The sequence below is a fragment of the Pinus tabuliformis genome, chromosome 3_2, assembly GCF_031772625.1.
Source record: "Pinus tabuliformis cultivar Carrire ecotype Pingquan chromosome 3_2, CPIR1, whole genome shotgun sequence".
In the NCBI taxonomy this organism is placed as follows: Eukaryota; Viridiplantae; Streptophyta; class Pinopsida; order Pinales; family Pinaceae; genus Pinus; species Pinus tabuliformis.
Window position 1 is genome coordinate 716,214,582 of NC_142302.1, and position 12,287 is coordinate 716,226,868.

Consider the following 12,287-nt stretch of genomic DNA (forward strand, 5'->3'; position numbering starts at 1 on the left):
TAGAGTGCGACTTCTAGGAATTTCCAATGGCGGAATCTCACCTAAAAATTTGAGGTGAAATCTTGATTTGTGTTATTTAATTGATATTTTGGCTGTATATATGGATTCACCACCGTGAAAAACCCCTAGTGCACTTCAATTTTGCAGTAACCTCATCAAGCTTGTGATTTCAATAAATTCCTAGTGGATTTTAGAGAAATTAGACTAGAAAAACCCACCCTAAAAGCTTCCAAAAATCTCACTAAGAACAACTCAATAATTATATGGGTAATGTTATATAATGGTGCGAAGTATTTATAGCATAGGAATATCTACATCAATTATTTGTGATATACAGATATCAAGATATATTATTTTATATTTATAAAGTATGTTTTTTTTAAAGGTAAAATTATATTTATATATTTTATAATAAATATTAATGTTTAGTTAATATAAAAGTTAAGTATTATAGTTTAAAATTAATGTTTTTTTGTATTTTATAATAGGTTTAATACCATATTATAGTTAACCTGAGTTTGGTTTAATACCCTATTATAGTATATTTTTATAACATTAACTATTAAATACAAAAAGGGTTATATATATATATATTGATTTCCTAAATTGATGATAGACTTATATTTTGGGTTGTCCAATAAATTTAATTATACATATAGTCACCATAACTTAGTAAAACAATATGGTTGATTTTGTACTTCTCTTAGCACCATGGTTTCAAGTATAAAGTTTACAACAAAGCCTTATGTTTAACCCTATCATAAGATGACATCATCCTAGTTGCATAGGCAAGTTGGACATAAGCAAGAGACAAAACTCTTAGCTTTTATTGTCATCAACATTTCATTTTAGTATTGATTTATGCTAATAATTGTTTGATTTTGATTAAGTAAACATGTTCTTGACATAATTGCCTATAAATGTCTTCTAGGGAATTTGAGCAAGTCTCATACATGAGAACCCAAAAACTTTACCTACATTGTTTGTCTATGTTGACAAAAATGACATAAGAGGTCCAACCTTGTATGGTAGAGATGATGTAATGTCATATTTAACATTTTGACTATGTAAAAATAAATAAAAATATAATTCTCAATAAAACATTTTGACTTGGTCAAATTACATAAAACTAAAAATAAAAATATAATAAAATTAATAATTATAATTATAATTAATAATTAAGCTAGATTAGATCCATCTTAACTCCGGATCTACCAAGCATTGAAAGAGATCAAATCTCTTGAGATGCAAACCTCTTTTAGATTGAAACAAGATTTGATCCCTCTCGATGCTTGGTAGATTTAGAATTAACATGGATCTAGGCTGGTTATTAAAAGAAAAAATATAAGTGAATATATATGCTTAAATATTGTTTAAACGAGAGTTGAAATTAAATCAATTGACCAATAGCTTTTATTGCACATGTGGTATATCATATAGTTTTCAAAATTTTGAGGAAAGTTAATTTTTGTTGGGATAAAGTCCTTAGAAATTTCAAGTTTATTTCTCTAATAAGATTTAATAGGATTTTAGAGGTTAGTTAAATGAAATTATTATAGTGCAATGAAAAAAAAAAAAAAATAGAAATCTTGAGTAATTTTATTAAAAATGGAAAATATGAATTAAATTGAATAGTGACATAAATGAATATATCACAAAAAATACTCTTAACAAGCTAATAAGTTTTAGACTAAAACATGCCTAATTTTAGCTATAAATCTTTTAACTACCTTCTTATTATTACAAATGTGTTTATTAGAGTTAATTTTGAAATCCTTAAACCTCATTCCTAAACCATATCTTCACAATATCTTTTTAAAAATCCCCAATTGTGAATCCTTATTTTCTTTGTTATTCAAAACAAAATTGAAATCTCCTTAATTAATCCTATTATGATAATGGGATGTAACAATAAATTATTAAGATAATGAGATTGAACAATAAATTTAAAAATAAAAATAAAAATTGTAATTATTATTTTCCACACACATTTGTTTAAATATTTAGGGCGCACACTTTTGTTTAAAGGAAAATTAAAAAAAAAAAAATTAAACCAATTGAAAGCCTTTTGATAATGTAATTTGAATAGTGATATAGTAAGTTTTCCAATGTATAATAATAATATTAACGTATAATTAAGACAATCTTCATGAATCATGGCGAACCCTAGGTTTTCTGGGCAACTGAACCGGGGATTTTCTACTAGCGGATAAGTGTTTGGATTTAGCAGGATGGTCTTCCACGCAGGTCTGACCGCGGGTTAGACATACTATAATGTTTTTTGACCTCTAAAAACGGGCCTGTCGGTGGATACTATTTGTTGTTTTGTGGAATATCATCCGTTGTTTTCCCGCAACTCCGTTTTTACTCAGCAGCCTGCATTCCCCTGGTCATACGGCGGTCAGGTATACAGTCGGTTACTATGGTTGAAGAAGACCTCATGGATTACGAGGAGGACCCCATGCCAGAATAGGAGATTTGGGCTCATCATACTACCTCGGCCATGGGCCCCGGGCAGAACAAACCGCTTCGGACGACAGCTGTTGTTCAGACGCCGCAACACCCGCCCTCCTCCGAAAAACGGCAACATCCTGCTGTCAACGTTGAGGATTTACCCGGTTTGGAATGTCCCCCCCTCTCTCCAGCCACTCTGAATCTCCTTGGCACCAGTCTACAGGCATCTCCCACCTTTGACTCCCCCTTGCCTTATCCCCCGCAGCATTCCCTTCCTTATCCCCCGCAACATTCCTTGCCTATGAACCCTCCCTCCATCTCCTTGGCTCCGGCAGGTCCTTCCTATCCCCCGCATCCTGCACAGTCGTTCAACCACCCGGGCTCATGCAGTATCAACCCTCTTTCCCCGATTCGCTCTGGTTGCTTCAGCTCTCCAATACCAAATCCTCGACCTACTTTATCGGCCCAGCATAGCTCCTCGGAACCGTGCAGAAATTTGCTCAGAGATTATCCTACGGGCCGACGCACGGACAAGCCCAAAAAGGGTCGGTGCCTCAGAGCGGTGGACACTGATATTAACCTGACTTTTGGTGAAGACGTTCCTATGGCGGATGCTATGGACACGGCGAGAAAAGTTTTAGTTGCTCGTGTAAGAGGTAGGAACTACACTGTGGAGCGTCTGCGTCAATGGACCATGGAGATATGGGGATCTCTACTGAAAGAACTTCCTGTAATTAGGGTTTTGGCCAGAGGATGGTTTGCCCTCCGCTTTCATAGGGAGGAGTACACGGATTGGATATTATCGCGCTACTGGCACATTGAGCTTGCTCCAGTACTGTTGAAGAGATGGGATCCACTATTCGATCCGGAGCATGAACAACTTGGAGCAGGGCCTATATGGGTCAGACTACCAAGTTTACCCATGCAGTTTTGGACTCCACAGGTGTTCAAACGTATTGGAGATGCACTCGGGACTTACCTGGAGCATGACCAGTCCTACGAAAAGACTGGCATTATGACTATGGCGAGGATTTTGGTACATCTTGACACCAGGGCAGGGCTTGAGGAAAAAATCACTCTACACAGGAGACATTTCTCGCGCAAACAACTTCTAGACTATGAAGGAGTCCCATTTCGTTGTAGGAGGTGCCACAAATTGGGCCACCTATACAAGGATTGTCGACTGTTATCTTCGGTGACTACAGAAAACTCTCGGGGGACAAAGCAACAGATCTTTGAAGATCTGAATAAAGGAGAACAGAAACAAGGACAAGCACCAACTGAGGCAGTGGTGGGCGCTACACAGAAGGCAAAAAACCGGCGAAAAGCTCTGTCCTCACCTCCTCGGACCCGCTCCAAATCAGCTGCGGAAGCACCTTCTCTCCCAGGTAATGGATCTTTCCCCATAACCTCTGTACTTTTTTCAAATGTTATGTTTACTACTCTGCATACATCTTTGCATCCCCCCTCCTCTGCACATTGCTCTATCCCATCCATCCCTTGCTCCATCTTCCCCCCCCCCACACATTTTCTCCACTACACCTACTTCCCTCAGGGATTTTTCCACTCCCCCTTCACACAATTCCTCCCCATCAGGGACGGGATCCCATCCCTACAATCTCTGATCTAGAGCTCGACCTAAGATCCCGCTATTAGGTTTGGGCTTTTCCCCCAGATGGTCCAAGAAACATAAACCTACCAGAGGGCACCCATCCAAGATCAAAACTACCATCAAGTCGGCGGTGGCAGATGTTGTGAGGGGCCGTCAATCCACCATTGAAAGGGCACTTAGAGAAATTGAGCCCTCTGCCCCTGTCTCCCCATGATTTGGCTCTCCTACAACTGCAGGGGATTAGCCAACCCCAAAAAGAGATTGGCTCTCAAGAGGCTTTTAAATGGTTCCAATTGTGACATCCTCTTCCTACAGGAAACCCTTGGCACTTCTGACTCCATTACCAGAACCCTCCACTCTATCCTGCCGGGCTGGGTCTTTCAGGGCATGGATGCCATTGGCAGATCCGGTGGTCTTGCAATTGGTATTAACCCTAAAGCTGTCAAGCATATATCCACCTAGGGTGGTTTGGGTTTCATCGGAATGGACATTTTTGTGAGTGAGCTCGGTTACCAGATAAAAGTGATTAACATATATGCCCCTAATCAGAACAGAATGGAGTTTTGGCACAACTTGTTGGAACATAATCTGGTTTCAAGCACCACCATTATTAGGGGGGACTTAAATTTTTCTTTGGGAATGGAGGAATCCTGGGGACATCATTCTCAGATAGACCCTATTTCGGATCAGATGAGCACTCTACTGGATACTTTCAAACTTGTAGATGTTCCTATGAATAAGAAATTGCCCACATGGCATAACAGGAGGACGGGGGATGCTGCCCTGGGTCGGAGATTGGATCGGTTCTTGATCCATGAAGATCTACTATGTAACCTTCCCCTATACAGACAATGGGTTGGTACTGGTGGATGTCCTGATCACCTTCCCATATTTCTACAAATCTCTGGTCCCTCTAAAAAGCCTCGTGCCCCCTTCAAATTCTTTACTGGATACCTAAAAGATCCTGACTACATCAATCTGGTGATTGAATTCTGGAGAGCACAACCCCCTCTCAGAGAGCAGAGATTGGCAACGGATTTCTTTATTCGACTTAAAAATCTCAGGACTATGACAGAGGAATGGTCAAGGAGGAAGAAGTTGAGAGATGATCAACATCTTAAAGACATAGAATTACAGATAGCCCAGCTCACGGATGAACAGGGGCTTGGCTTCTTATCGGATGACACAAAACTACATCTGATCAATCTGGAGAACCAAAAGAGAAAGATTCTACTTGAAAAGGAAGAACAATGGAGGTTGAAAAGCAGAGCCATTTGGCTACAAGCGGGAGATGGAAACACTAAGTTTTTCCACAATTTTGCCAATGGTAGAAAGGCCACCAACACTATTTGGTAGCTGCCCTGTGACCTAGATGGATGGGCCTCCACTCACCCTCAATTAGCCAGGTTGGGGAATACCCATTTCAAAAGTCAATTTACAGCGCCGACAACCATCAATCTCCAGGACATCATCAACTTGGCAGGTCATTTTCCTAGGTTTGTGGATCCGGATACAGTAGATGATTTGATACAACCGGTCACTATGGAGGAACTGGAAGGAACTCTTAAATGGTTCAAGAAGGACAAGAGTCCTGGCTCGGATGGCTGGCCGGTGGAGTTCTACTCGGCTTTCCTGGAGTTGCTGGGACAGGATCTACTAGCGGTCATTGAAGAAAGCAGAATTACTGGACACATCCATCCCCCCATAAACTTCACCTATTTGGCTTTGATTCCTAAGACTGATTCACCAGCCTCTTTTAATGATTTCAGGCCCATATCCCTTTGCAACTGTCTGTACAAAATCATTTCTAAAATCATAGCCAACCGCATCAAGCCCATATTATCTAACCACATCTCTCAGGAGCAATTTGCTTTCCTCCACCATAGACATATTCAGGATGCCATTGGCATAGCCCAGGAAGCCCTTCACTCCATTAAGCACAAAAATCTTAAGGGACTCACACTCAAAATAGATCTGTCAAAGGCCTTCGACAAAGTGAACTGGCTATACATCAAGATGATTATCACTCATTTGGGGTTTCCCCCTGCTCTCATCAACTGGATCATGGGGTGCATCTCCACTGTTTCTTTTGCCATTCTCATTAATGGATCTGCAACTCCATCCTTTAATATAGATAGAGGGATAAGGCAGGGATGCCCTTTATCACCACTACTATTCTTATTAGTCATGGAAGGACTGAGCAGGCTAATTGCTACAGAAAAAAAGAAGAGGGGGTCTCAGAGGACTATAAATCATGGACCATTACTATCTGACACATCTACTATTTGTGGATGATATTTTGATTTTCCTAAATGGGAGTGTCCTGGACACCACTACATTGAATGAGATTCTAAATTTATTCTGCAGAGCCACGAGAATGGAGATTAACAGAGATAAATCCACCATTTCCTTATCTGAATGTACTCAACAGGAATCTCAGTTAGCCATACAAAAATTTCCATTTCAAGCTACTGATTTGATGGAGGGGCTCAAATATCTGGGTTTCAGACTAAAACCAGATGGATACAAAATTGCTAATTGGACCTGGCTCATTACAAAAGTGGAGAAGAGAATAAGCTGCTGGTGTCACAGGTTCCTCTCTAGGGCCAGCAGATTAATCCTTATCAAATCAGTCCTTGAAGCCACCCCGGTTTACTGGATGTCACTAGCCTGGATTCCAAGAGGGATCCTCCACAGAATTCAACAAATCTGTAGCAAATTCCTCTGGAATGGAAGAAAGGAGGGCAAACCCTTTGCCTAGGTTAAATGGACCAAAATTGCTACTCCAAAGAAGTGGGGGGGATGGGGACTTAAATCATTACCGGCCTTTGCTCAAGCCTTGGTAGCAAAACAGTGTTGGTTACTACTAAAACAAAAAAGTCTTTGGGCTGAGGTTATTCTACACAAATATATCTAGCTGTCTACTATCATAGACTGGATCAGAAATCCATCATGGAACAGGAAAGGTATCTCGGTGATTTGGAGGGCCATGCTCAATTCAATTCCCATTATCAAGGAAGGCTTACTATGGAAAATAGGCAATGGAGCCTCAGTCCACATTGGAATTGACCCATGGTCGGGCAGTGGAAATTCCCATCATCTACCAGTTGGACTGATAAATCACCTAAACAGCAGGGGCATAAAGTTTCTTGGACAGATTGGGGATCAGAGAAATACAACCTTTCATACACAAGCTTGGCTGACAGAGCAGAATTGGCACATACCAAATGAATGGAGTGGAACATGGCAACTCTATTTATAGGCACTCACAGAATCACATGTTAGATTAAAGAATGAAGAGGATGAACTTATTTGGGCACACTCAAAATCTGGACAATACACATCTAAACAGGGCTATGACATAATCATTGCAGATAAAAAACCGGAGGACTTAAGAAGCTGGTGGGTTACCTTATGGAAATTAAAAGCTCCACTACGTACCAGACTATTGATGTGGAACATATTAGAAAACAAGATCCCCACTGGATCCTATTTAAAAAGGAGGGCTTTTTTGGGTCCTACCCGGTGTGTCCTATGCCTCCAAGAAGAAGAATCGACTCAGCACCTTTTTCTTACTTGTCCGACCACCAGGAGCATTTGGTCTCAAGTCCTACAAACTCTTAATATGACTATGAATTGGCAGGGGGCCGATATTACAACAACTTGGGACATCTGGTGGAGTACTACGGCTGTGGAGAAAACTAAAAACCTTCCCCTACTTGTTTCATGGTACATATGGCTCAAGCGAAATATCAAAATTTGTGAAGACAAACCGATAAACTGGACCCTGCTCCCTCCGCAAATCTGTGCTGCATTTGAAGAACTTCCAAATGAAGATAGCCAAAAGAGACCTCGAATCATTCGACAGGAACAGATAAACAAATCAATACCTTGGGCCTACTTTGATGGTGCTGCCCAACAGCATGGCTGTGGGGGCGGCATATGTTTCTACCTATCTGAAACACACTACTTCCAGATTTGTATGGGACTGGGACCGGGCACTAATAATCATGCTGAATTGATATCTTTACGCCATCTATTATACTTTGCCATTCTGAAACATTGCCGAAATATTCAAATTTATGGAGATTCAAAGATTGTGACTGATTGGTTTAACAACACAGCTGTTTGTTCTGCTTACTCTTTGAGAACTATTATGGAAGAAATTGTTTTTTTCAAAACATTCTTTGATCAGATTTCTGTTTCTCACATCTACAGGGAAAGAAATGAAAACGCTGACAGGCTATCGAAAGAAGCGACGCATCGTCCTCTAGGAGAGTGGATGATCGCCGAACATACACCTGTAGGAATCTATCACTATTTTCACAGGCCATATATTGATGGGGGACTACACGTGGGGCAACAACCTCTAATTTATTAGCACCATGATTTTGAACTTTTTTTGAATTTTGTTCTGTATATATTCAGATTGTAAATATGGACAGCTCTACACCTATGTGGGTGAATTTTGAACTTTTTATTGTGGTCTTGAACCAGCACAATACACCCTTTGGGTTTTTTTGTAAATACTAGTATTGGACAATGGATAGACAGCCACGTTGACAGCATATGCCTTCGGGCATTTACAACATGTAATTTCTCCTTTAAAATTATGAATTTTCTTTACGGAAAAAAAAGACAATCTTCATAAAAAAAATTATTACACGGTTCAAACCTTCACAAACACTCACACCACACCGACTGAATAAGTGTATGAGTTCAACCTTCTATGTCCATATCTAATCTTTCTAATTGGATTGGATACCCTCCCTGGCTATTGATACTTTCTTATCCGGCCAAACCCCCATCTTCCGGGCCGGTGCTACTAAACTCAGAACCAGAGCCTTCTCACATCGTAATGTCTTCACAATATCCCTGTAAAGATTCGTTATTACAGATCCTTATTTTCTTTATTATTTAAAACAAATTTGAAATCTCATCAATTATACATATTAAGAGCATGTGGCGTAGCAATATATTCTTGAAGGGACATAGTTTTTGGATCTGATGGTGGAAGGTGAAGAGTTTTTCACCATTGGGAAATGTTCTATTCATATGGGGGAAACTTGAGGTAGTGGTTAAACATGCAGTTGCACCAAGAGAGATTATATTAAATGGTCTCATGCCCTGTGCACACATAAGAGGATCAAATCCCACCCCCCATGCCATCCTTTGTTAAAGCCCCTGGGGTGTAGACCAACTGGTGACAAGGTGCACTGTCAAGGAACTCTTTAAGGTTGCAGGTTCAAACTCTGATTTATCCATGTCTTTGATATGGGCAATCATAAGCATCGAGTGGTTATAGTGGTAGCAGTTAGAATCGATCCCATATCACAAGAGCACAAGCCCAATCTAGTTATTAATTCCTTTAGTTATTAAAAAAAATAGATCCTTGAATAGGGTAATTGTAATAAGAAGGAGAAATTGGCATTGTCCTACTTAAAAATTTAATCCAATTTTTTAATATATTGTGACATTCTAAAGAGAAGGCACAAGGATTTGATAGTGTTGCTAATTTCTTAATTGTTGTGGATATTCCACTGGACAATTCGTCACAACATATTAGATAAAATTTTACTTAAAAATCTAAAATCTACACTATGAGGGCATATTCCTCTTTAGATTTTTTGGATCTATAAATTATTGTTCATTGTGTATGCATGCAAATTTTAATTATGCATAATAGATAACAATGAAATAAAAACACAAAAACCATGATTGACATAAAATATATCTTGGGAAACCCTTTCAGGAGAAAACCCAACTGTAAGGTGAGGTTGCTTTGCTCTCTTTCTCTAAATAGAAAATTGCTTCAAGTACAAAGAAGTATGGCCCATGGCCCGTGGCCTAATATAGTGCACAAATCCGCTTTGTGTGGTCTTTCCCTATCCCTTTCAATTTCTCTACTCATCTATGGAACAAATGCACTCAAAAAGAATGGAACCCCTTTTCCTCCTAGTGGTCTAGTTATAACATAACCCGATAGCCTACTAGTGGTTAGGTTTGACTCCTTCAACTCTTAACTATAGTTAAAAGATGGAATCTTCTAGAGTCTTCTTCATCATGATCACGTGGATAGCCTCTTTTCCTTGAATAATGGAAGCTGACATGGCATCCTCTCGAATTATGGTGGTAAAAAAATGAAGGTCAACTTTTGAGTTGCATAACTTTTGCATACAGACTCTAATTAAGATTATTCTTGAACCATTAGAAAGGTATTTGTGTGTAGAATAGGAAAAAAAGTGTGGCACCAGAGAGGAAAAATTTTACCCCCAAAAAGCGTCATTTGATGCCTCAAAATGCTCTTGGAAGGTTTTTGGCCCCAATTTTCCAAACTAGGCCCCGCTAGTGAAAATGGTCATATGAGTTGATTACTCCACTTTTTCCAATTTGAGAGAATTGAATGGATGAAAAAAATATAATTATCCATTCTGGATTACACCTCCCTATTTCAAGAGGCTTTTGGTCCCTGTAAGCTTCCACTGAATGAGATGAGAAAAATTCTCCTCCTTCTTTTGGGTGTACCATTTAGCCTTTCCTGGAAGTTGTCCTTTCAACCTAATATGCCAAAGGTCATGCTACCCATGTCTTGTAGTTTTGGACCTCTTTTGATTTTTTTTTATCTTCTATCAACTCTACTTGAGCATTTAGTGCCAAATTCTATACATAAGGTAAGACTTGTTTCTATTCCTGATCTAACATGGAAGGCTCATAGAGTTCAAATTCTCTACATTCACAACTGAGTAAATGTGCATGTATGGGGGTAAACTGATTCTATAGGAATTATCTCCCACCTTTTCCAGTATCTCAAAGGGATCATATTGCAAAGCCTTGATTTTATTACTAGGACCTTGTAGCCTCTCCTTGTTCAAATGTAACCATACTTTGTATCCCACCTTGAATGACTTCTATGTTATGTGTTGATCGTGCCTCACCTTATATTTTTCCTATGACTTATGCACTATCTCTTGTATCTGTATATGGACCTGCCTAATGTTCTCAACATGTTTTTTAGCCCTTAAAGATCATCCCTTACTCCTTCTTTTTGCCTATATGCATTATCCAAAGGTGAAGGTGGAAAATATCCAAAACAATTTTCAAATGGGGACTTACCAGTAGAAGTGTGGACCGTTATGTTATAAGAGTGTTGTCTGTATACCAGATTTTCATCCCAGGTCTTCGAATGCTTCTGATCGTAACCCCTCAAAAGTTGCGCCAAATTCCCATTAACTACTTCTATCTACCCATATATCTATGGATGGAATGTTGTAGACCTCTTCAACTTCTTGTCCATATTCTCCCTCAATATATTCCAAAAAGAAGTGAGAAATATTATGTCGTTATCTGGAACAATGCTCATTGGTATCCCAAAGTGCACCCAAACATGTCTAAAGAACAAGTGTGTTGCTTCTTTCCCACTGATGGCCTTTTTATAAGGCATCAAAACACACATCTTGTTGAACCTATCAACTATTACAAACAAGTAGTCATGTCCCTTTCTATCTATCGGTAAACCTCCCACAAAGTCCATGGAAATGATTTCCCAACGAAAAGTGGGTACATGCAAGGGATGATATAAACCTTGTTTCTTGTTACTAGACTTATTTGTACAACAAAGAATGCATCCTCTTATGAAACTAGCTACATGTTCTTGCATCTAAGGCCAATACACATACCTATGCAAGTTGGCCACTGTCTTCCCTATACCAAAGTGCCCTGCAACCTTGGAGGTGTGATCCTCTCTAATCAACTGCAATCTATCACCTTTAGGAACAAATAACTTATCCAACATGTAGAGTGACCCATCATGGAGATGGTAGTAAATAGTGATGTCGCCATCGTGCGCATGAATCTTAACTCTTCAACTAATGAAACACCTCCTTCAAGTCCTCATCCTATGAATATGCCTCTTTATATTCATCATGGATGAATGGCACCATGTGAATAAGAGTTCCCAAAGATATGATATCTTATGTGGATGGCCTTGAATGTTAGCAATCCATGCACCCTAAGTCTAGTCTATGTATTAACTAGAAACATAAACACATTAGCAGTGCATAACTTTAAAACAACTTGTACAATAGAAATATAACAACGATCAGATCAATGATAGTACACATGAGTTTAATTCCCAAACTCGTTTCTTATCACTCCATTAATAAGAAAATCACAAGGCTCTTATACCAGAGATAATGACCCTTTATATTCCCATCCAAATGCC

General features: G+C 39.2%; 1 protein-coding gene across 1 annotated transcript; it reads left to right on the forward strand.

Moving 5' to 3' along the window:
• Window positions 1–4,549: 4,549 nt before the first annotated feature.
• LOC149182642 (uncharacterized) lies at window positions 4,550–5,422 on the forward strand. Its single transcript, XM_089414620.1, has one exon. It carries the CDS (start codon window positions 4,550–4,552, stop codon window positions 5,420–5,422), a length of 873 nt encoding a protein of 290 aa, XP_089270746.1.
• Window positions 5,423–12,287: the final 6,865 nt, after the last annotated feature.